The sequence below is a fragment of the Pholis gunnellus genome, assembly GCF_910591455.1.
Source record: "Pholis gunnellus genome assembly, chromosome: 21".
NCBI lineage: Eukaryota > Metazoa > Chordata > Actinopteri > Perciformes > Pholidae > Pholis > Pholis gunnellus.
In genome coordinates this window covers 13,145,018-13,171,560 of record NC_136548.1, presented here as the reverse complement: position 1 = coordinate 13,171,560, position 26,543 = coordinate 13,145,018, and the positions used below count along the sequence as shown (strand labels likewise).

Below are 26,543 nucleotides of genomic sequence, written 5' to 3'. Positions count from 1 at the left end.
GGCTTTCTTCTTGATTTATGAGAGAAATGCCGAGAGAGAAATTTCATGATAAGATGATCATCATATCTTTCAAAAGCCAACAACAATAGCCAGTGGCAGTCAGAATGGATGTGATTCTGTGCTTCAGTAGCTGTTGAATTAATTATTTCTCATCTGTGAGCGTCATGAGGACTGAACCCATGTGTGTGGATGTAGATGAGTGATGGAGCGGGCCGCCGTCACACCCTGCTCTGTGTATCAGCATCTGTTATGGGGGGAGAGGGAGAATCAACACAGGAACTCAGAGCGCAGCAAAATGTCAGCACCTAAGTGCAACCTCCAAATTAGATTAATGAAGCCTTTAAAAGCTCAGGAACATCACGGCAAATTGATGGCCGACAGTAAGTAAGGCCTCCAAAATGCTCCCGTCTGAATATCAGACCTGCAAATAAGGAATATCTTAATTATGTTAATTCAGAGTTTGGCTTTTTGAAAATACTGAAAAATGCCCATCGCAGTTTCCCAGAGTCCAAAGTGGTGTCTTTCAATTTCCTTGTTTAGTTTGATCAACAGCCTCAAACCCCGAAAATTTTAATTTACAATGATATACATCTGAAAAAATGCAGCACATTGTCACATTTGAGAAACTGCAAACAGAGACTGTTTGGGCAACTTGCAATTAATCGATTATCAAATTATTTTGTTGATTGATTTTCCATCAATTTATCGTCGAGCTCCTATCAAACACTAATAACAGACCTTTTGTGATGCAGAACAAACATATCACAGTATTTCATTGATGTTTACATAATCAAAACATTCAATTAGACAAAACAAAATGCAGCTGAGTTCATCCAATTTGTTTTAATTTAATTAAGCAGAGAACTGAGTCAGGCGGGAAATTATAGAGGTGTATTATTGTGAAATACATAACAATGTGTTAAGGGAATGAGAGAGTATGTATGTTGACATGTTATTTAAACAAGGAGCAGACTCAGAAGGGGGGGGTAAGCTCATTTATCTGAGGGGGTGCTTTCATGACCTCAAGGTGCCAGCTCACCTCTCTGTGCCTCTGACAGGAGCTTACAAATGATTTTCATCAGGTGAAAAAGTTTAAAACTTTGATTGTGAAATCATTCTTTTCCTCTATTAGAGTCAGACTTCTTATTAAAACTACTATTCATACTCGACCAGCACTTCATTCATGGGCAATTGTTCTGTTTCTGTCTGGCGGGGCAGTCACTCAGACTCACCCCGAGTCCCACAGTTGCCTTGGCTAAAGCCTCCTGCTAGGGGCCGTGACCTCTGGGTGCCAAACCCGCAGAGAGGAGTCTGCTTTATAGAGCCGGTTATCTGATCTGATGGAGGCTGCTCCCTCGTTACCAGAGTGTTAATACAGACTGATGTCAAGATGAATACACTCAACACCAGCGATGATCAATAAAGGACCACAGAGCGGGACAAGCGTGTAACGCACCGACAAAGCCACTGTGGTCAAAGATTAGTATCACTGCCGCATAATGGGCAGATTTGGAAATGTCCAAATAAAGGATCTGATTTCTTGTAGTGACGATAAGTGCTTGAAGATACTTAGAAGGCACTTAAAAATGTTTACAAAGTGTAAATATTTATTTTTAACATTCATTATGTGTGACCCCAAAACTCCATCCTATCCTGATTTGTGCAATGGCGTCACATTTGTTTCCTAGTTTGAGCACAGACAAAACAGAAGTACAGAAATCTCTGATGTGAAATATTCTTCTGACTTTGGAAAGAAAAGTATTGTTTTCGTGTATTTTTGTAAGAAAAGAGGTCCTTCAAATTAAACACAAAAGACATTGTTTGTAATTTCCCCTCAGGCCGACTCAGAAGCGTTCTCAGGAGACAAGTATAAAAAACAGATTTTGTAAGATTTAGGCACAAAAACGACTTGGTTAAGGTTAGGGGACCTTCATTGTCATTGTTGCAACAATAACCACATGGTTAAAGCTGTAAAGAACGATCGTGTTCATGTTTGAAAGACACCACCGTTGACGGACGGTAGGAAACAGAGACTTGTGTTGTTGACACTTTGCAGCTCTATAACAACATCCCACTACTTCCTCCGTTACTCCAGACGGACAAGAGTCATCATTTCTACGACCGCTAGAGGGCTTCGTCACTTGAACTGAAACGAATGGCGTTTTTTCGATGCTATAGTTTTTTTCCTGGGGAGGACAGTATCGAAAATGATTAAGGATGCATAAACTTGATTTACGCTTGAGGATGCTTAATTGCGGGCTACACAACCAGTCTGAATGTCACCAGAATCATCTTCATCACGGAAACACAGTCGTCGCCGATTTGTCAAATGGGATCTGCAGTAGCTGGGAGGGCACATGGGACTGTCCTCAGTCTGAGTGGGAGGAAGAGTATGTAGGTTGACCCAGGATGGTTTGTCTTGTGTGTGGGAAGTGTATTCCACGGTGGTGAATGACAAATATAGAGTGTGGGGGGGTGTATTGATCAGGTGTTGTGGCTCGGGCCGGCTGATAGAAAGTAATTAATGACTCTATTTGCTATGGCAGCAAAGAGAACAATCAAGTTTGATAAAGTGACAAGCAGTAGCTTTAGTTGGTGAGGGCCTTCACTGAGTCTGTGCAGAAAACATGCTGAATATTCACCGAAATGGATCCTAAAGTTCAGATGAGCAACAGATCAGAAAGAAAATCAGAGCTGTTTTATTTATCCTCATGAGGCAGTTGTAATAACCTCTTAAAGGAATAATTCAACCTGTTCTTCTGAATAGCTGGATGACTCATATGTGCATTAAATGTGAACAGTACAGTCAGGAGAGGGTTAGCTTAGCTTAGCATAAAGACTGGAAGCAGTGGGGGGGGAAGGAAGATTGTGTTACCTTTGCACAGCGCCAGGCTAGCTGTTTCGCCTTGTTGCTAGTCTTTATGCTAAGCTAAGCTAATCATCTCCTGACTGTAGCTCAATGTTTAACAGACAAACATGAGAGTGGGATTGATCTTCTCATCAAACTCTCGCCAAGAAAACAAATAAGTGTCAAACTATTTGTTTACATTCAACTGCGCCCACAAGTGTCCATTTAAAAAAAAAAAAAAAATGTGTTAAAGCGAGATGACAAAGTGTTTTTTAGATATTAGGGTGATTTTAATTGGGAACACCAAAAAGTCAAAACATTTGGAGTTACATGTTTTTCACTGTAGTGTGACATACTGTCATACAGTGTAGAAAATGTTTTTGACCCCTATGTTTAGGGAGGAGGAAATTCTGGGGTAAAACCAAACTAAACAAGATAACAGATGATACTGTGAGGGATAAATTATTGTGATGCACCAATGCAACTTTTTACCGATACCTCAACTGAGGGTATCTGCTGATACAGAGTGCCAGTTATCTCTTTTTCCTGTATTTCAAATCTGTGTACCTCAGCTGTTTATCTTACCTCTACCCTTATGCAAGGTACCATGAGGACAGGGATTACTGTGCCACTAAAAACTGATTTGGTGACCGGCTTCGACTGAATGAACCGATAGCAAAAGCCTTTAAAGTGTATAACGACAGTGACAAAGTTACGAAATCTGTCACATCATGGCCGACATCTGCACGGATAACGATCCAACATATCGGATCGGTGCTTCGCTTGTAAATAAGTCCTGTATTCATTACCGCAGCAAAAATAGAACAAATAGTTAACCAGAAATTGTTAGCAAACGCGTGATATTTATTGCTTGACATTTTCGCAGCTATCAGCACAATTTCAGGCTGCACACACCCGCACGTGCTCAGACACACACACACACACTCACTCACTCACTCACTCACACACTCACTCTCTCTTTTATAGCTCCTTCATGGGAGAGTCGGGTTCATCCTCTGGCCTCAGCCGGTGAAAAAAGGTCAAGCAGCAGAATAGAATGGCAATAACCCTCCCAAATGGTACTATCACACAGACATGATTGATCAATTGAATTCCATGGCAGAGAAAAATGTGGGATTAAGTAGAGTATTATACGCACAATGAGTTGAGGCATGATGTTCATTTCAAGTTCATTTCAGCTCCCTCTTGCCACCAGATCAGGCAATCAATAGGGGCCTTGCATATCATATATCACCACTCTCCCGCTGAGGGGAGAACATAATCTGCCGCAAATTTAGAATGACAGATTTGTAAGGGAGCTGAAGCTTTCGGGGATCCGGGGAGGAGACCTACACAGACACAGCCACTGCAGAGGAGAAGGGGAAGGGAGGGAGGTGTGGTAGGATGGTCTGTAAAGGCTTTAAAAGCGTTGCACGCAAGTGACAACGGGAGAAGCGAAGGCATCCTTCTCCCAACAGTCGGGTAATCAGGTCAGGAGTCAGGAGAAAATGCCTGTGTTTGGAGAGCAGGATGATTGAACCAGACTGTACAATTTTATTCAGCCTCTTGTCCTCCGCCGCTGTTTCCAAATAGAACCACCGCACTCACAGAGAATGAAGGCAGTATTGGATTGTGAAAGGGAAATTGTGCTTGAAAAGAAAAAAGAGAAAAAACTGCTCTTGATATCAACGAGCACCGAGAGGGTTTTGGGGAGGAAAGAAGGAGGAAAAAAAGGTACTATAGCTTCATTACTATACATGCTTGTGTATTATATATATATATATATATATATATATATTTGCAAGTGATGGTAATCCATCAATTACCAGAGGGCTTTCAGATCATGATGGTGTTACTACTGGGGGGCGGGGGGGTTGCAGGGGAAAAATCTGTGTGATGTAGCCAGTGGCTCACTACAGCCATTAAGGAGTGGAAAAAGCTGCACTCCATCCCTTTCTGTCCTCCTCAAATCCCCCACAGAGGTGGTGCAGAAAACACATGAGGAGAATATAAAGTGCATAGCTTGAAGTAAAGGCCAGCTTTCCGGGGTCAGTATCTCGATTGTTGCTCTTTCTTCTTGTAGATGGTTCAGATGGTTCTGGCCCAAACAGTGATTCTCAGGGTAGTGTGGAGAGTTTACGGAAACACCTTAGGGCAGATGCCTTCACCCAGCAGCAGCTGGAAGCGCTGGACCGGGTGTTTGAACGCCCCTCGTACCCTGACGTCTTCCCTACATCGGAGCACATCAAACCTGAACAGGTTAGTAGCGCTGCAACTCACCACTCTCTTCTGTCTTCACATACAAGTAAATACACCCACAAATGTGCATGTGATGCCGAGTCAAGCATAAAAAAAACAAACGTTGTCACAAATATTCCCAAACCATACCCAGAAAGCTAATTAAACAAACGTCCGAGATGTCCAAGCACTGGATTACAACCAGAAATGTATAATACTAGAGGGATCACCAGAAAAACTCCCACACATTATTGATTTTGTGATGAGAAACACATTTCTTGTATCCCCTATAATTGAGAATAACAGTAAGGCAACATTAAATGAATCAATACCTAGATTTTTCTCCATTTTTGCTGTGTTATTCAACTGCTGCTTCTTGCCTTTTGTTGTTTATTTTCCAATTCTGTGTCACATCTTGATGTTTAATGGCTGACGCGGTCTCAAAGGCTGCCTTCATTTCCATGCATCCACTTCATGTATTCATGAAGTGGATGTATGAAAGCATGTATTCCTTCTCATATTAAAACCACGCTCGCCATCCATCCTCATTTCAAAAATTAAGAGGCATTTGGGGACCAGCCACCCCCCACGCCAAAACGACAGCCAGGAACCACCGCTTATTAAAAGCTCTGGGCTTATTACAATGGATAACCTTTATTTACTTTCATTATACTATTAAACAACAAGAGGCTATTAATTTCTCCCACCGAACTACAAGTCGGACCCATAAAGCAAAAGCAGTCGCCTAATTGAGTTCATTTTAATTTCTCTCCAATCGGGGCGAATTACGCAGGTGATAAATCAGTGGGACAGGCCTCACCTCCAGAAGAGGGCCTAATTTGCAGCTAATTACAAAACTGATTTCTACTGGAAGATCAATACCAAAACGAATTGGAAATGACTTGCAATCACAAAGAGCGTCAGGGAGAGTATTAAAAGGCAGAGTGAAAAGGGTTGGACTAAAAAAGAGGGCAAGTAATGGGGGGGGGGAGAAAAAAGAAGGCCGGGAACAGTCTAGAAAAATCAGGTTTAATTTAATGCAATATTAATCAGAGCACTTTCCCCTTCATGGGTGCCTCACAGTTTTTTTTTTTCTGGCCCTATTAGCCAGTGTCTGGGTTCTGTAGCGAGGCATTAAAAACCCATTCTGGAGATGCAAAACTCAATGGATTCACCCCTCCCACACTTCTGCTAGCCATTTGGTCATCCCTTTCAGACCCATCTTTTCAGTTTTCCCCCTTCTGCCCTTTATCTGCATGATAAAACGTCTGTTTGGCGTCTGAAGCCTCCGAGAATAGAGGAAAACATCCGACATTGTGCCAGTGAACAGTTGTAGCAGACAATTAGAGTTTATCGGTGATAGTGGCAGACAAGAGCGGGGTCACGGGCGTCCCCCTGTGGGAGCGCGGCCCACTGAGCCACTCAGGCTCACACTGGGCTTTGGACAAACATCGTCAACACTCAGACTCCGGAAGTCTCATCTCATTAAAAAAAAAAAAAAAAAAAAATACTGCTAACATCTGCCACGAGTGTCTTTTAGTGGATTTAAAAACAAAAAGAAACATGACATAAGAGACAAGCTGGGAAGAGATTCGTTTTAGATTGAGTAAAATATGTACGTTTGTTTATTTATTAAAAGGGTCACTTCACCCAAATTACAAAAAAAAAAAATCTATTTCTTTTATTTATAAGACTTGGCTGTTAATGTTTTTTTCTGTATTAAAACTGATTTTTGTTGATTACCCAGAGGAACATAGGACATTGATTCTGGAAAGACTTTTTGGCACAAACTGGCCAAAGATATCCGAAATCTAAACTCCTGAAAGCCGGCATCAAATGCCTGGTCTGATTCATAGTTCTGTTTACGTATTTGTCAATCAGATATCTTCTGATTTAAATCCTAATTTTGCAGATTTTCGACCATTTAGGGTTTCAGCTGTGTTTAGAAAATCACACATTTGAGATGTTTAACTTCATTTGTTAAATGCAAAAGAAGGGTTCAAACATTTTTTAAGTATTGTTTAGGCATTGGTAATTGTGTGATTTGGGTATCATATTGGCACTAGTATAGAACATTTTCATATGATACAAAGCAGCACAAACACACTTATCCCACTCACCAACCTTAAGGAGGGGTTGAGATGGATGTTTCAGAGAAGGACATCTCAAAACCTGAGCACATAAAATCATTTGCATCGCTAGATACTGCTCGCGTTACAAATCTTGTTTTGGAGTGATTTGGGTGAAGTAGCTGAATGCACACAAGGAGAAAAATCTCAAACAGCTAAATGTAACAAAAAGGGCAAGTTGTACAAGTGATTCCATTCAGAGATAAGAGGTAATGAAATTTAAAGGTGGTTTAGACTCCAAATAAAAAGCAAAAAGCAAAAAAAAAAAAAAAAAAAGGTGAATGGTGTCTCTCAAGCAGGGCCACATGGTGAGCCTGTAACAAAGCAGAACTGCTTTCTCCCTTGGCTGATCAGGAGTAGGACTGCAGTCAAGCACAAAGGGCCAGCTGACGCCTTGGCTTTTCACTCATCTCAAAATCCCACTTCCTCTCAGACAATACCAAAATACATTCATGATATGCTTGAACTGCCACCCTGCAGCTTGAACACACACACACACACACACTCACACACACACACACAATGCTCTCATACAAATTTATACTCGCACAGGCCTGTGTGGAGCGCTTAATGGAGGAGGAGAGGGAGGATTTCCATCTTGGTATTGTTTGGTTGTGTAATGATTCAACTGTCCTTTTCCCAGGCTAATGAGTACTCGCTCCCTGCCCTGAATTCCAGCCTGGACGAAGTCAAGCCCAGTTTATCCTCTAGCGTCAACCCAGACCTGGGCCCCAGCGTGTCGCAAAGCTACCCTGTAGGTAAGATCATACAGTATGCCTTTATGCTGCCGAGCCACAGCTTCAGCTGAGGGGGTTTGAACAATGTAAAAGAACGAGTACAACAACTAAGAATGCTTGTGCAATTGACGAAAAAAAGAAAAAAAATGAAATGTGTGAAAATAAAAGCCAACCAAAAAGTTAAGTGTGAAGACTTTTTTAATACCATTTCACTCTGAGCTGAAAAGGTGGTACAGCGATGCGATAAAAGCTTAGCAGCTGTCCTCCGTCTGGGTCTTTGCTGAGCAAGCAGGGTGATAAGAGAGATTGTGGGTGAGGGCGGAGTGTGTGTGTGTGTGTGGGGGGGGGGGGGGGAGCTGTTCAGTCACCGCTGGACAAGGACCTTTGGGTGTCAGCACATCAGAACTATGACTGTGTATCAGGGCAAGGTCTCGCTAAAAAAAAAAAAAAGAAAAAGAAAGGCCACCATGCAGGACTGACTGCTTGTTGGCTGCTGCTGTGTTGCTCCTGTGATTTGTTCGCCGAGAGACAGTTTGTGTGTCTCAAAGCACGAGTAATGTGCCTCGGTAAATACGCTCTGGCATTTCTGCCGCCTAACTCTAACACCATGATCATTTATTTCACCCTCCTATCTCTCTCTCTCTCTCTCTCTCTCTTTCTCTCCCCCCTCATCGTCTCCTCTCCTTGTCACAGTTAATGACTGCCTGGCTAATTGAAATATTGTTTCGTTGTTGCCGTGTTATTACCAAGAAGAAGGTTAAGTTTACTGAAAGTTTACGAGGACTGTCGGGGGCCTGAGATTAATACACAGAGCTTTTATTAAAATTCATATAATTATGCAGCAGCCATCAAAGGCAGCGAGTTCTGCGTGGGGGAGGACAGGGTGATTGAAAATTGCTGCAGCCCCCCCTTTTCTCAAGTGATAGCCAAGCAGTCTTATGAGAAAAGAAAGGGCCCTTTTCTCATTAATATGTGGGAGGTAGATTTCCCCTGTAAGGCAGGCCTCCTGAGAAGAAAGGTGTGTGTTTGTCCTTTGTGCACTGATGGCCCCGTAGAATGCAGGCGGCTTTGTTTGCACCTGGGATATTTTAGATGGTCTCTGCAGAGAGGGTCTCCTTACTGCTTTACAGGTGCAAAGAGACATGTAGGGGAAGAAAGATGGGATTGTATGCAGTGTGTATGTGTGTGTCTGCATGTGTGTGTGTCTGTATATGAAAAAAAAAAGCACATTACTTGTATTTGTGTTAGTAAATAAGTTTATTTCATGCCCTTTGCTGGTGGCAGATCTCACTGGAGGCAGAGAAATAAAGCACTCAGAGGTCAAACTAATGGAACAAACATCACTCTGACTTCCACTTTGTAATTAGTATTTGGTTAGTGGCTCCTCTGCTTGGTTTTCCCTCAGTGGCTGCCTGTGTGCATATTAGGTGATATTCAGGTGTGTGGTCTCTCTAATGGCTGAGTATTACAGTTTACTTGCCAGCGATAAGCCTACCAGAGGAATTTTAAGCCATGCAAAAAGTAGTAAATTATCTGCAGCATTTAGGCTCAGATCCAATTTGAAATTAATTGTGTCTTTACGGGGGAAAGAACTGGAGATTATGTTCATCCTTAAAATGTTTTCCAACACCAATTAAAGCGCCTGCAGTTATTGATCTTGTTGATTTTATGTCCTGGAATTTGCATAATCTATTAAAAATGAATGATTCATGAAGTGCTCATTGCCAGAGATCGGGATTCTCAGTGAAGTGAGAGACTTGAGAGATAGAAATCTTTTGTGTCCTCTGCTTATCCTATTAAGGCTCAAAAGTACCTGCAAAGCAGGCTCAAATAAGAAAGGGATTTAAGGGCATTGTGCACATCATCGAAATTGAGAGGCAAGAAGCCACTTCCATTAAAACAGTTTTTCTCTCTCTCCCTCTCCTCCACATTAATGCTGCATTACCTGCTAAATAGTCCCTCTTACCCCATAAAAACACCAAAGGGTCCCATGAATATGTGGATAGGACAATTGCATATTGTGAGGTAATTTCTATTGTTGATATGGGAAGTAATTTCTTTGATGAATTCCCTCCGAGAGATGGATTTCATCTCAAGTGATTCTTATTCTTGTTCATTCCAACTGCTTAAAATTCAAATGGTGTGAGCCATGAGTGGATTTGTGAATAGCAGAAGGAGGAGCTCTGAACTTTTTTTTGTGTATTTTGAGAAATAAATGGGGAGATGGCCTTGATACGGCCAATTGTCCACTATTTCTATAGAGAATTTCTGTATTTCCTGAAATTAGTCGGAGCCCACCTGTTTTCTTGATGGAGCTTTAGGCTAAAGTGCCATCTTCGAGCGCTCGGCGGATTCCCTTGAGGACTCAGTGGGAGTTTTACACATCTCCACTCAGTGACTGCATACTGAAGACTCTTTAAAGATATTCCCTGCTGGGCCTGTTAATGGAGGCTCCAAAGCTCCCGTGTCAATGACACTTCTCCTCCTCGAGCAGCTGCCTCTGCACACCCCTGTTAATTCTCTAAACAAAACTTCCTCCAGCAAACATAACCGTCCACACTTTACGTTCAATTAGGGTGAGTGAGTGCTCTCAGGGTGAACTACACAGAAAGTATCAGGACCTGCCGTTGCCCAGTGAGCAGCGAGCAAAGATCAGACAGCGAACCTGCCGTAAGTGATGTGTGGCCTCGTGACAAAGCGCTCGCCCGTCTCCCCACAGGGGGAAACGCAGGCCCGAGCTCCGGAATTAATGCTTATTTCGTCTTCACAAAAGCAAACTAACCTTTGAGCACACATTTGATAATGAATGACTTTCAGTCGGTGTTTGGGGAATTAAAGCAATTTGGCTCTCCAAACATTCTTTACTTAGTTGTAATTAATTAGGGTGCTGCGATTTTTTGGCTTGTGATAAATTGCCCCATTCTGCATATAGCCTAGAAAAACGGAGGTCAAAGATTTTTGGTTGTTGTTGTAGCAAACATGAAGGTGTCCCTGTCATGCTAAATTTAATACTCTTGCAAGCAAAAGAGTCATTCTCAAATGACTTTGTTCCCGTGCCAAATAAAGAGAAGGTTATCTTGCTTTCCCATTTGAAGACACCGAGTTAATTTGAAGGCAAAAAAAAAAAACAACGCGCATAATAGTTTCTTGTCACGTTGTTTTGGGTTGAGAACAACTCACAAATCTTTGTCTTCTCACAGTATCAAGTATTGACAAAATAGTTTAGACTGTATACTCTGTGTAGTTTGAATTAATGAAATAACCAGCAGTGCTGTCAGTATGCTGTCATTTGTTCTCCGTTTTTCAAATAACTTCAAAATACTCAATCTTGTCTGTAAAAATCTGATATTTCAAGGCCCACTAAAAGCAAGAAATACTCATATTACGTATTCCCAGCTCAGCAGCGACTACTACAAGCCACTTCTCAAATTAAGACAGGAATCAACAAGATGTTGTAACAGCAAACCAAAAGAAATCTTTGAATTGATTTTCGCAGGGAAGGAAAAAGAGGGCAGAGGAAAAATAAATAGCTTGATTTGCTGGCATTCAATCTAAGGGGACTGTCAGAGGAAGCAGACAATATACAGAAACCTGTCTTTTAATGAGAATCTGCACACACATCTCTGTTGTAAAAACAACAAAGGCTAGGAAGCAGCTAATGAGGCTATCATTGCTGTACAGAGAGTTCTCCGAACTGGCGCCTCTCAGAAAGAGGGCTTTAAAGGGGACATAAAGCAACAGTCACAGAGCTGCTGGCAGCCACTGCCAACTGTATCCTGGAATACACAAAAACAGGATTCAACAGAGGCTGCGATGATTATTATTATTATCGTCAACAGAGTCAATATGTGATGGGAAAAGACTGGAGTTGATGGCAATAGACTGACATTCACTGATTTCTTATTAGGAAATATAAACCTTTGACATACTCTTCACATCTCCAATCTTTTGTATATTTGCAAATTCAAATATTAACTCATGCTTTCACCGAAATACAAGCTGATGTTCAACTTGTCTCCAAAATTGAAACAAAAAAACCTAACAAAATGTGTGTTTTATTGTTGCAATTTAAGGCTAGAATGAAAATTGAAGCCTCCAATGAGGGTAAAGTTAAAGTATTGATGCCCTGATCAGATACACTGGATCGGTATCAGGGGTCATATTGATCAGGTATCGGCTAGAAGTGACCGACCCACACTAAGTACAATTCCTTTGCCATTAACTGATGTTACAAAAAGGTAAAAAAGCAATTTTATGAACCAATCTAGAACAATATTGTGGAATTTGGATGTATGGGAGTCTCAGAATCAATATCTGAAATGGGAAAAGTTGAGTAAAAAAACCGATTGGCATCTCTAGTAACAAGAAAAGAAACTTTCCATTGCAGTTCAGCCATTTTTTTAAAGAGATTAAACTTGGCAGAGATCCGTTTCTCATTATGTATTTCTTCTCTTTGACGCGAGGTAATGAAGAGATAGCCGTATTTATTTTCATTAAAACATGTACGACTGCTGTAGCTGCTGCAATAGTAATGAAGAAAAGATTGGCTCGGTGTTTGCCGAGACAGTTAGACAATAGTTACCAATGTCTACACGCACACACAATGGCCTCACCCCTGCTGGACCCCCCACCTACAGTACTCCCACGGCTCCCTTTGACTTATGTGCACTGGCTTGTGGCTAACTAATTCTTATTATAAATGAAAAGTCCAGCATGACCTCACTCTTCTCTGCAAAGCTCTTTAACTCCGCAGCCCTCCAGTCTCTCCGCTTTAACCAAAAGTCACATCTCAGCAGGCCTCATACAATACAGCGATGCTGAGATTTGCAAATAATAGAGAGCAGTAAGACCGAATCGTTTCTTTATCGTTTGTGTTTATATATACATATATATATATATATATATATATATATATATATATATATATATATATATATATATATATATATATATATCTGCAGCAGCCTTATGAGCCTTCGAATGTCACCCATGATGCAGAGTATATTATTATATTATATATACAAGGTATAGATTGTTATTGGTGTGAATTCCAGCAGCTTTTTAATAAAGTTGCATGCAAGGGTGGAGCTCATTTTAAACACTTTAAATACTGTTTAGTAGTGTAATCTACAGCAAAGCGTTACATTCTACTAGCAGATCATATATGTCAAATCTTTATCTGCAAAGTAACAAGTAACTGTATCTGTAACATAGAGTAAAAAGTGCAATTTCTCAGAAATGTATTGGAAAAGGCATTACAAGTAAAAACTAGTACTGTACTTGAATAAATGCACTTCATTGCTTTCTGCCACGAAATGTCTAAAGATAACTGCTAAAAGTGTTCAACAGTCATGTTGCTAACAATGCGAGTATTTTAGCACACATTTTTAGATCATTTTATCGTCCAAGATTAGCCATACAAGGCTTTTATGGTTCCTTCCATCCCCCCTCTCCTCCTCCTCCTCCTCCTTATCCTCAGCAGGCCTGAGTCTGTTGGACCTCCAGGCCTGCAACCCCGCCTCTTCACCAGCCGTTTCACTCCTCTAGCCCCCCGTCAGCACCCACTGTAGCCAGTATGCCTGCCAGCCTGTAGTAGCAGGTACTTCAATACCCAGAGGGCCCGTTCGCTCAGCCTCAATTAAACAAATAAGTTGCTCATGATATTGCACATGAATGAATTGGATTTATTTGTGGATCATTTTTGCAGATTTATTTTGTTGTATCATGCATTATCTTTCTTTGCACTGAGTAAAACCTTTCAGTTGTGGTGCAGTGTCCAAAACCAAACAACTTGGGGTTCTCTGCCAGATGCATAAATGTACATCTCCATTTTTTATTCAACTAGGTCAAATGTAAAATTAAATTAAAATGTAATTTTCAAGAGATACTTGGCCGATAAGACAGCATAAAAGCGTTACACAAAATAATATACACAATGTCCATGATTTTCCAATGCTATCTAAAATAAAGTAGCAATCATGACTTAGTGACGCACTTTTCCATAAAGAACAAGAGAAATGCAAAATGAATTTGGATTATCAAAATAAAAAGTTTTCCTTTAGATCGTCAAACATTTGTAAACAACATGGAGAACATTTTTCTTGTGGTGCTCTCGTATACTAGTTCCTCATTAAAGCTCCATTTGGAGATGATTGTTTTTTTTTCCCCCCTTTGAGTCCAAGTGGCCCTCACAGCTGACAATATAACGGGGGCCTCTCCTTCCCTGGCCCCAGTGCAGATTGGGGTTACGTGCTACGTTTTGTCCAAATGTCCCCGTGGCCAGTGAGGACAACCCAACCGTCACTCTCAATTACGGAGCTGAATATCTGCAGCCGGACGGGTGACGCTCTGCAGAGGGGCCACTGTGCTCGGACTCACAGAGGAAGAGAGGGGCTGCCATATTTAGACGAGTTAGAACTGTGTAATGAGGACACATATTTATGTGACCAGTATTCAGTTGGCTCGAAACAGCAGCTGCTGTCTTGTTTTTAGTTCTACTGTTAGGGAGGTGGACCGATGCTATTAAAACAGGTTTAATAAATGACACTACGCTCTTTGAAAGTATCTCTAAACCAAAAGGGAAAATGGAGTTGTTGTGCTGACTGACTTGCGGTGGTTGATGAGTCATGATGTCTAAAGTAACGTGTTAGCCGCTGTGTCACGTAACTGCAGTATCTGGTTTCCATTTTGAAATTGAACACTAAAAAGCAGAGATAAAAAAGTGACGAAGCACATTTACTCAAGTAGTGTATTTAAGTACAGTTTTCAGGGAGTTGTACTTATTCTTCATCTCCATGACATTTCAGAGGCAAACATTGTACTTGACTACAGCCATTTTAAATATAAAATCAGTAAAATATAACAAATGTATATGGATTAAACTAACCAACAGTGTATATGTAGGTACAATTAGTTCCATCTCTGCATGCTACATCATTAAATGTATCAGTAATAATATCCCAGTATATTTAATATATCTAATAATACTCTCAAAGGGGCAAATCAGAGGGATGAATAATTTTGCCTGTACATTTTCATGATGATACTTAACTTTTACAATATCATGTCGCTGATCTGAAGTCTTCTTCCACTTTTTTAATGCTAGTCACAGGTTAAAACTAGAAAGCTCTGATGAAGTGTTGTTTTGTTTTGTTGTGTTTCCTTTTGTCTCTTCAGGTCGGGACATGGCCAACACAACTTTACCTGGATACCCCCCACACGTTCCCCCCACAGGTCAGGGCAGCTACCCAACTTCAACGCTCGCTGGAATGGTTCCTGGTAAGTGAGAGACCACGTCAGCGCTTCATATTGTCTTTAAGGGGTCTATTTAACCGGTTACACTGACCTCAAAAAGGAGAGTGAAGAGAGTTTAGTGCCAAGTTACGCAGCGGAGATACATATTGACCTGCAGAGCAAGACGCACATTCTCATATTAGCTCTGTGTGTATGATTGGATAAGAATACGTGATCAGAGACAGGGGAGAGGACAGTCGCTCTCCCTTCCTTCAGATTTCCTCTCAGCCTTTTTAGCTCATTATCTTCCCGCGTTGCCATTCGCACCGGCCGTCGATAAACAGCACTACCGGCCCTCCCCAGCCTCTGTGCTCCAGAGCATATCCCTTTCCCCCTCCTCTACTTAACCTGCAGTTCAGGTTCACAGCAAACAGTTAAGGGTCAAAAGGCAGAGGCATGGGAGCCCAGTAAATATTTAAAACGCTCTCTCTCTCTCTCTGAGGAGGTCAGGCTTGTGTTTCACTGCCAGGGATGCAGTTTTGGTGCTGAGCTTCTATGCTTATTCAGCTCCAGCATCACCACACACATTTCAGCCAAACCACAGCCGGCATTTTGCTTTGATGTGATTAAACCACATGGATGGGGAAACCAGTGGAGTGTGTCCTGTGTTTGCATATCATTTAGCAATCACACAGCCCATCACAGGCTCTGGCTGTTCCTCTGTTCTCTTTTATGAAGGGCTGCGGTGACGAGTTTGGTTATCACCTCTGCCAGGAGGGTTTTAACAACTGTGCCATTTGTTTTAGTCTGTTAGTTAGCAGGTAATCTTCACAAAACTTTATTTTACATCATGGAAACTTGAAAATTAGGTCATGGAGCAAGGATTTCTTTGTGTCAGTTAACCAAAATTACAAAGAAATATATTTCTTTTTACCTCTGGTGGCATCTTCCAGGACAGGTTATATATATATATTTTGAATGATAGCTTGTTTTCCTGCCACTTCAATACAAAAAGGTGAATGGAATTTTGTTTCTGGTGTTCAAAGCATTTAAAAAACTAAATAATCTGCCACATGTATCCCATGATGCTTTATTCCTAGGTGTATTTTGATGCAGATATGTTTTCTAGATATTTTGTATTACTACATTATTCATTTAGATTGGCCTTTCAGTTTAAATAAACTGTGGCACACAATAGGCTTGTGCTCTTTGAGTGCTCTCTAGTTTTGTTTTCTGCCTCTGTTATGAAAGGCTATTTTAAAAATAGAGACTTTACATTCTTTGAAATGCTTCTGTAAACAGTTGAGTCCATTTAACAGCTTCCAGTAAAAACACAGAGGGAGACGTGGTAGCACCCTGTGGCAGTGCAGTCTGAATTCACTTTTGACTAATAAAACTGTTAAATCATGTCGGTTTGAAAAGTGTGAAGTCAAACATACTTTTACTTTCCATTTGTTGTTATGTGGCCCAAAGCAAAAGATGAGGAACTCCATCCCATGGCTTGTGGTTTTGTGTTACTACCCATTCATCCTATACACAACCACTAAGATTTAGTGACAGGCACAAAACACTGTTAAAGTAAAGCCATTTCTCACCAGCTTCATATAAAATCTAGCCTTTATTGTCTCGTAAAAGAAAGAAACATGTTGAACCAACAGCAGTGCTCACTGACATGCTCCAAGTTAGTTCCCCTGCAATGAAATTCTGTCGCACCAAACACCAGAGCTCAGACTGGAGGGGGTTCAGATTGGAGATGTTAAAAAATCCTCCAAGAAAGGCTGCAGGATTTATTGCAGCATATCAAAAATGTATGCATGAAACTGTTTATTACCACTCTGTATTTATTGGACTGGTTTGGAATATAGTGGAGGAAGAAGAATGGGTAGATATCCATAAATGGGACAGGGAAAGCCGCCTTCAGTGTCGCATCCTGTATTGTTCAGTGTTGCATAACTTAAGTGAAATGAAAAAGAAATAAATTACTTGCTTGACTGGTCGCACATCGATGACTATCATTTTCCCCCTCAAATTGCATCCTGTTTTGAATGACGAGAAATGACTGCATGTGAACGGGGTAATGGTTTGATGCATTGAAATGCTAATTGATTTGTTGTTTTGTTTCGCAGGGAGTGAGTTTTCGGGGAACCCATACAGTCACCCGCAGTACACGACCTACAATGACGCCTGGCGATTCAGCAACCCAGCATTACTAAGTGAGTAAAGAGAGAGAAAGTGGATTAATTGACCGTTTGCTAAACAGCGATTGTGGCCGGATTTCCACCATAGAAATAGAACGAGAGTAGAACGGATTTTGAACGGTTTGCTGGGGGATTTGACTAGTTTAGAAGAACACTGCGCTCAGCACGGTGCGTTGACCATAGAAATAGAATGCATATGCCCGTAATGGCAGAGGTACACATAAAAATGGTCGCCACTCTGACCATCCTGCTATGTTGATTTGAATGGGAATATCTGTTCTACTGTCATTCAATTTTTATGATTTCTCCACGTGCCAAAACGGTGTGCATGGGGCTATAAGAAGAGCGATACTGAAACTAGATTTATCTGCTCTATTCTGAGCCGCAATCATTAGCATGCCCCGCAAACTAGCTTACTATTTACCCTGATTTTTAAACCCCAAATGATGAAATTTCAAAATCTGATCATGTATACACATATTTAATAGAAATGGGCTAGTGTCACTGTTGTTTGTGATTGTGGTTTTTAATTTACATAGACTACTTATAGTCCACACACTTGTCAGTCATGTCTAAACACAAGCAGACAGACAGAGACAGAGTTTAACTCTAGAAAAAAAAAGAGCAGAGGCGCAGAATCGCTTGTTGACCGGAGCAGGAAAATGCGCTTCTGGTGTGAACAGCTAGGCTGCTCGTGCGACAACTACCTTAGCGTGAACTTGGCGTTACCACAACTCTTAAATACAGGAGCCCTTCACTAACTAAATACATTATTACGTGAGGTTACATGTCATGATTAGCAGACCTACTGAATGAAAGCTGGTCCTGAATGCAATCAGGGTTGAGGCTAAAGTAAAAACATGCTCTTTGAAAAAATGTATGTAAGCTAAGCAACCAAACAGATTTGTGTTAGAACTAAATAACAGACTGATCTTACATTTTTACTCATCATACTTAAAATACTAGGCTAACTCTAGAACAAGACCGTTTCTTTATTTCCATGTATTCTACATGGATCATCAACAATGAGAATGAGAATGATGACTTATTATTTGGGACATGCAGCTTTAGTTTCAGTCTTCTTCTCGTCTTTAAACCAGTTAGCTGGAAACATTTAAATCAGGAAGAGATGACGTTATTAGCCAAGTCGTGGACTTAACGTTAGCTTAATTAACTTGATAGCTACAGTGGATAAAAAAAGGTTATATTATACTTTTCCACGCTGGCTAGAAATTAGAAACCTGCTTTTGTCTACATCAGTTTGAAATCAAGGACTCTTCATTGTAAACATTTTTTTAATCGTCATTGTAAACTACATTATGTCCCCCTGAAACGGTCAATTAACTATTATCATGTACAGTAAAAGAACAATGTGTAAAACAGCTTGTTAACAATTAATTGTGATTGTACATTTGGAAAATGTCATTTTGTTGTTGTTTTAAGTCGTTCTTCTGTTAACTTTCCAGGTTCCCCTTATTATTATAGTGCAGCATCGAGAGGCTCCGCCCCTCCCACTGCTGCCACTGCCTATGACCGTCACTAGTTACCATGGAAACCAAATCAACCTGCAGGACCATGGCCTTAGCCTCCATATTGCCCCGGTGTGAGCGGCATGGTCCACTGGACACTGAGCAACTGCGCATAAAAATGTTCCCGGCTCACACAATGAGAAACGTTTTTTTGGTCTCCACACTCCAGACGACTTTTCTCCTCGCAGCTTTTTTGGACACACGAAACCCCCCCCCCCCAAAAAAAAAAAAAAAAAAAACTATAAGAAGATCATCAGAGACACTGAAAGTCACTACGCACACACACAAACACACACACGAACACCACACAATGAAAACTGCTAATTGCAGTTAAAAAATGAAAAAGAAAAAGACTACAAACAAAAACTGAATTTATTTTCCCCCTGTGACAGTGTCGCAGTCTCATCCCATCACGGATCAATACTGTACATTCCTTTTCTTGACGGCTCTCAGCAGGGACGCTGTCCGGAGCTTAAAAATGTAGCAGCAGCAGCCTCCCCCCCCCCCCCCCCCCCCACCCCACCCACAGTTTCCATTCGTCTCCCACTCCGATTCAGATGGCGGCGCAGTGAGATCAGAGGAGATTAGCAGCCGGCTCATGCAGGCTGTGGCAGGCTAACGTTGTTTTTATCCATCCGAACAGTCAACGACCAAACATCCAGCATGAGTAAATCGATCGCTTTTGATGCCATGAGAAGATTAGGACATGTTCTCTGTGATACACAATCAAGATGTAAAAATGAAAAATGAAATAAATAAAGAAACATCCGTTTGAAAAAATAGAGGGAGCCATGACAATATATCACCATGGTCCGCTATTTGCAAGATTTCAAGAAACTAGTAAATATATTCTTAAAATGATTTTTTTATTTCATTTTTATAATTCGTAACGACTGCAGACTGCTTGGCTAGTGTTTTACTGTTTCTTATTTGTCAGGATACAAGAAGTCATCAGGCAAAACCTTTTTGTTGTGTTTTTTGTTGATTTTGCACTATGTTGGAGGTTTGCAACACTGGAGCGTTATTATGCAGAAAAAAAATGATGCATATTTGCTTTATTTCATGAAACTGACTGTAAGTCTATTGAGTCTCAGTCTGAAAAGGCACTTACAGTTTCACAGTTTTTTCCTGTAATCCAAGGCCCATCATGTCACTGCCTTGACGTGCACTACTATATTCTCACAGCTTACATTTCTATTTAAGTTGATTAAGTCTTTGGCATTCAACCACAGACAAGGATATAACAGCCATCCCAAGTCAAACCAGTATCATTTGTCTAGTTTGATGCCAGAAGCATCGGATTCTGACAACTCCAATAACGTCAAAAACCAGGGCGACGATTTCAGCTAAATGCCTTAAACATGTTCCCTCCGAACGTCAGCTCCATCACATGTTTCAGGCCAAGTTGTTTCTCTGAATCCAGCTGGAATGATGGTTTCTTTATCTGTCAAGTGAATGTATTTGCATTTGCCAAAGACTTAGTTCTTGTTCATGTTTATTTACAGGCCGCCTATATGCATCGTGAGTGCAGTATTATTATTATTGTTATTATTATTATTAGGAAAAATCCACGTTGTTCATGAGGAAAAGTATATGTATAAATTCTATGCAGTGCAGAGATGGTCATCATATGCATATTCAGCTGTAAACCTAAAGGTAGGTGGAGTTTATTTAATTGTTATGTTATTTACAAATTGTTCATTTTGTAGAAGGATTTTGTGTGTGTGATGTGAAGACACTTCTCTGTAAATACAGTAAGAAAAAATGTCTTTCATGTTCATGGGTATTATCACTTTCATTATGCTGGTCTCACTTGTACAATAATAAAAGTGTCTGAAATCTTTTACGCAAAAAAGGGGCTGCATGGTGTTTCTGACCATCTGGAGTAGAACTGAAACAGTTGATTGACAACATTTCTGATCATTGATTAATTTCACAAGTTTTAGTTTCAGCTTCTCACGTGTGAGGATTTGTTGCTTCTGATTGGAAGTTGAATATCTTTGGGTTTTGGCGAGACCAGATAGCAACTTGAAGATGTCAGCTTGGAAATTGTGATCATCAACAGATGCAAATAATTAATCAAATCTAATTTGGTCTGAACATTTTAAATGCGTCAAGCATAAGATTGATTTTCATTCATCCATCAATATGGCAAGTTAGGTTAAGGGAAATATTGTATTCAAACCCCTAGTGTATAAACACTTAATACATGTTTTTTAACACCAATTGGGGAAAGTAACCAAGTATATTCGTGAGGGAAAGAATGTACTTTTTACTCAATTCATTTAACAATTTAAGTTACTTTGCAGTTCAACATTTCACATAAAAAAACAGTTAATAAAATATGATGCATTGGTGCATGATGCAACGTCAAAGTGCTGCTTACCCCAAAAAAAGCATCATACAAACAATATTAACAATAATGAAATGATTCCAGCTGCTTTAAATGATTATTGTCATTCACTAACTGTTCATGCACCCGGTTACAAACGCTTGATAAGAGACGTTTTCAGGGTGAGGTACTATTACAAAAATACAAACACAACAAAATGAAAAGTAAACATGTTACAGAAGACCTTCATAGTGATCTTTATAAAAAGGTCCAAAAAAAGAAGTCCCATCTTCCAAACTGCCTTTTAATCTATTGAGCATAGACACACAGGATGCTATCTCTACCATTCAAACAATCTTTCAAATCTGGAGCTTCAGCTGTTTTCCAAGGCCTCAAAATGTTTCTCACAATAACTGAAAATGCACATTTTTATATGTTTTGTATTTAAGATCTTTTTTTCTCCAATAAACAGGAATCTAAAAGAACCCAGAATGGTCTCACTGATGTCCATCCCATACACAAGGAAATATCCTTCTTTCTGCAGAAGATATAATTGTAGACAAACACTTGAAATATGTCCTTATTAGTGCTTACTTCTACATTACAGTGTGCAGCTTGTAAATGCTAAACAATGGGTTAAAATCAAGTGTCTTGATGTCAAATACACGTTTGATGTCTACAAATGCTTGAGAGGACATAGCTTCAAAATAACTAAAGAAAAGTTGAAATAAACAATGGCGGAATGAATTCTGGATCTTAATGAGACTATTTTGAGATAAATGTATTTATTTTTCGAGTATAAAGATCACACGGTGCACAGAGGGGGCTACAGTGAGAATGCCTCTAAATGTTTTCTCCATGATTCGGATCACTGAGCAGCACATAAAGTGTTTAACCTCTCCTCGCGTTGTAAAGCTGAATTAATTTTTCTAGCAGTGTGCCTGAATTCAATTTGTGCTAAGTTGCAGGGAGAGATTTATGCATGAAATCCCTCTTAGAGCTTATTTCACTCTTTCTTCGCTCCGTAATCCCTCCGCCGCCGCTGCTGCCGCCTTGTATGACTTAGTTATATCATTATTGATTTACAACAAGTGGACACTGTCCTGATTAGCGCCGTGCGATTTGCAAAGGATTTGGGCTGCGGAAGCACGAGATAGAGCAGCATGTACGAATGATGTCAGACAGAATGGGAATACATAATACAGTTGCTGAGCTTTTCGGTTTTTAATTCAGACATGGTCCAAACACTATTTTCAATTTTGTTTTAATGGAAAAAAAAAAGTGAGTTTTACTTTGTGGTCCTGCATGGATAGCAGTGATATGATATTGAATGAGAATATTATGAAGTTTCCATCATTCTATCGCGTATCTTCCTCCAAATTTCAACAATGTACAAAATAAAAAATAAGCCCCTCTAAAACCTCCTACGCCAAGCTGTTTTTTGGTGCACTCTGGTGCCTCTGGGTCCACAAGGAGAGACCCTCTTTTTGCTTTGTAATTCAATTTCTCTGCCTGTTGTTTATTTCATAGCTCCCCTGTGAAGCATCAAAAGCGGATGTTCTGTCAGGCCCTAACTGTCGTATATGTATGTCATTCACAGCCCTTGTTATAGGAGGAGGGGCGGAAAAGGGAGCTTGACTCTTTCCTCTCCCCAGCTGAGAATTCCCAGAAGCAGAATTATTTTATTTAGATGGAAACTTTTTTGTCACTTTCCTGTCTAAATTGGCATATCTGGCTCTCTCCTCTGAAACCAATAAACTGTGAACCTGGATGTATCTGTCAATCAAGCTCAAATTGAATGCAGCACACCAGATGACAACAGCATCCTCTGGAATATAAATATATATTATTCACTATATGAATATAAGAGTGTTGGGATGATCCGATTGGGTCTAATCAGCACCTATCACCGTCTTCGCTCATCAAACATTCCGTTTTAAAAAATCAACAGTGAAATCACCGAAAAAGACATTGATTGTCTCAGATTGACTGAATTTAAGTGTGAGCTCACAAACTGTAAATAAACTTAGAGTATTACGTAAAGACATTTTAATTCAGATGAAAAACCTGTTCAGCAATCAAGTTAATGCACAAGTGCTGAAATCTTGATTTACTGCACATTTTATACATGGAAAAACCGGCGCTCTGCAGCTTTGATTTTTCAACTTTCTGCTCCATATCAAACTGTGACATTAATGTTATTACTCCTCATTGGATAAGCAGTAATTACCTTAATGTCTGGACCTCATTCTGTAGATTGCTCATGGGGAAGTTGAATAATGATGCCTCAAAAGTTGCACAAAACTATTAATGTTTATCATGATTTCTTAGTTTTTTTTTAAAGAAACAGAAAAGAAAACATGAAGATCCACATGTGGTAGGATGTGTATTGAATTGCAATAGGAAACCACTCCTCTTTCAGGTCTAACAGTGAACCTCATCATGCATAACTTCAAACCACAGTGTCAGATCCAACTGTTGACCTTTGGAACCGCTCCGCACTAATACATGCTGACTGAACACTCTCTGTGCGATTTGTACAGTGGTTCTATGAATATGCCGCAGCAACTGAATTATAATTTGGTTACTGGTGTGTCAAATGTACAATAAATCCTCAGGATGTTATCATTTGCAGTGACACAACCAAGACGAGGGGAGGGGGTGTGGAGAAAATATGAAAATGCATTTCACGTCTTTATATCCGAGTGGTGGTTTGGACGTTATGAAAAGAGGGAATGGATCTGCTGCTTTATGTGCTGTATCTAATTGGATATGGCAATATATAATACGATTCTCCAGTATCCATCAATTCCTGCGTTAGACCTGTTTGTATGGCCGTGTCACTGGGGCAGCCTAGCTTGTTATGATGCCTGAGCAGCAATTATGAGGTAATTTTTGACTCTTGCTGTGTGAGGCCATCCAGAGGATACTTGAGGGGAGGTTCCTAATGAGTGAGCATTGATTGATTGGACCTAATAAGTGCGCCGCTTGACTGAAAGTGAGTGTGAGAATAAGAGGAGGGGGGGGTGTGGTGGGGTGACAGTGGGGTTTGGATGACATGATATTTCCAAATGAAGCAAATGACCGGCGATTAGATTTGTTAGCGTATAGGTGAGCGCAACACCTCTGCCAAAACGAGGCATAGCTGCCTCGCTGGCTCAGCCCAGCGCCAAACCTCATTTACCCTTCACCAGTAAATAATTACCCTAATGGCTATTGTGTGATACATGATGCAATTAAAGCCTAATGCAATGCACCTCTCTTAGTGAACGTGTCAGGTCCCAAATAACAGGCGCTGGTGGTCCTGGGCTAAACGGGGCTTGCTACCTGACTGGCCAGTAATGAGGATATCCTCCAAAGCAGACAGAAGAGCTCCCTAATCAGCTGGATCTGTCAGCCAGGCGTGTTTGTTTGCAACCGGGGGGAGCTGGGAAATATTCAGAGAGACGTGAGGAGGGAAAGCAGAATTTGATGCAGGCTATTCCTGTTAGCAGAAGAGGGAATAATACAAGCGGGTAGAAGAGAGGGCAGAATCATCAACCCCCATCTCCCCCCCCCCATATAACCCCAGCTTCTCCTGCAGCTCCCCTCACCCTTCGCCTCCCCCATCACCACCACCACCACACTCCCAACACCCCAGTCACTGTCAGGCCAAACACATGATGAATTGCCCTGTCAACAGAATTCATTCAGGGACCAATTAATTCAGCAGAAATGAACTAGAGCCATCAGTCGCTGAAAAACTCGGAGCAAAGAGAGCAAAGTAGCTCTCTTTGGAAGAAAGAGAGACAGTGTGTGTGCGTGAGGGAGAGAGAGAGAGAGAGAGGGAGAGGGAGAACGAGAGAGAGAGGGTGCCAAGGGAGTGCAGTGGAAGTTAGCCTGACAGGAATTGGTCATTTAATGCTTTAGCGCACTGGAGACAGCCCCTGTCATAGAGGAAGCCATGACAGGACTCCCCTGGTACTTTATTTATTAATTATCCAGAGCAGCAAGGGGCATTTAACTGTCTCACTCCAGGCCTGTCAACTCGACTTCTTGTCACTTCCTCTCCATAAACAGGTCTTTTGGAAACAAACCCGAATCAAAGCAGGAGAAAATGTAATTATTCGCAGAGCAGACAAATATTTGTGTTGTGACGGCTGTTGCATTTTGAAAAATAAATAATAAATAAATAGAAATCAATTGTCAGGCTCAGGGTTGTTCAGAGGTGTGATCCCACTGTGAAAATTCAAACACTACTTGATTGCCTTCGAGGAAACAATATCTGGCCTTGTGTTACGTCAGCTGATCTGCTGTCAGCAGTGAAAGGGGATTCAGGTAACTTCCACGATCTCTTGACACAAAAACAACACAAACACCCCTCTGAGAACACATTCTCCCGTTAGAAATAATGCGTCTAACACAGCGTTTTTTATATATTCTTGTGAGTCATGCATCAGTATAGGTTGCGGGCAGTTCAGTCAAAGGATGAGGCCTGGAGAGATAAGTAGTGCACAGTATTTCACAATAAAACAAAAGATAGGTTGTATGTAGCGGAATTTAGTTACTTTCTTATTTTCTGCCAGGGTGATCCTTTAGTCCACTGGGTCTCTGTCCCGTGATAAACAGTCCACTGGGCCTCTGAGGTGCAACTCTTCAAAGTGTTCAAACATGTTGGATGAAGCTCTGCAGTCACTGTGGCAGAGACACAGAAAGTCCTCCACACACAATTAAGGTAAAAGTTCCTAAATCACCTGAATCAATCAACAATTGGCAAGTTAGCATGTTTGCTACACCCAGCACGCACCTGTGCACGCAACGTAATGGGTGTGTTTGATTTAGGTCACCTAGCGTGCTGGCAGGGTGGTGCACTTTAACTATTCCGAGGTGCAACGTTGCTAACCTTAATGACTAATTCCTCATTTTATTGCATTGTTGTACTTTTAACTCTGTAACGGGTGTGACTTGAAATGTAGCAGTACTTTTTTATCAAAATACTTCTAATGTACAAGTAGAAAGACTAAAAACTAAATCACACAAAAATGTAAAAGTGTGAAAGAAAATGATTTTGTTAGAGTGACAAGAGTAAATGTAATTTGTCACTTCCACCCCTACCTTCCAGTAAAGGGACATTACTCCCTGTAACGTAACAACCCAACAATGCAGTGAGGGCTAACTGTTGTAAAGTAGACTGAGAAAATAAGAAAAAAAATCACATCATTGTCCAGCATGTAGAGTATGCATCTAGTACTTTATTTATTCCAATATTCTCAACAAAGGGACACATTGAAACTCTCCTATTCATTTTCAGCTTTACTTC

The 26,543-nt window shown here is 40.7% G+C and overlaps 1 protein-coding gene across 4 annotated transcripts in view; it reads left to right on the top strand.

Moving 5' to 3' along the window:
• pax2b (paired box 2b) overlaps positions 1-18,990 on the top strand; it is a gene marked incomplete at both ends in the record, with an annotated part of 28,182 nt that extends 9,192 nt beyond the window's left edge. Inside the window, 5 exons of one of the 4 annotated variants that reach the window (XM_079183208.1) lie at positions 4,932-5,107; positions 7,859-7,973; positions 15,129-15,230; positions 17,312-17,398; positions 18,869-18,990. In XM_079183208.1, the coding sequence (XP_079039334.1) occupies positions 4,932-5,107; positions 7,859-7,973; positions 15,129-15,230; positions 17,312-17,398; positions 18,869-18,990 (602 nt within the window). Of the gene's footprint in view, positions 1-4,877; positions 5,108-7,858; positions 7,974-15,128; positions 15,231-17,311; positions 17,399-18,849 lie in introns of all 4 variants that reach the window. The other 3 variants (XM_079183206.1, XM_079183209.1, XM_079183207.1) reach the window with 3 other exon arrangements.
• Positions 18,991-26,543: the final 7,553 nt, after the last annotated feature.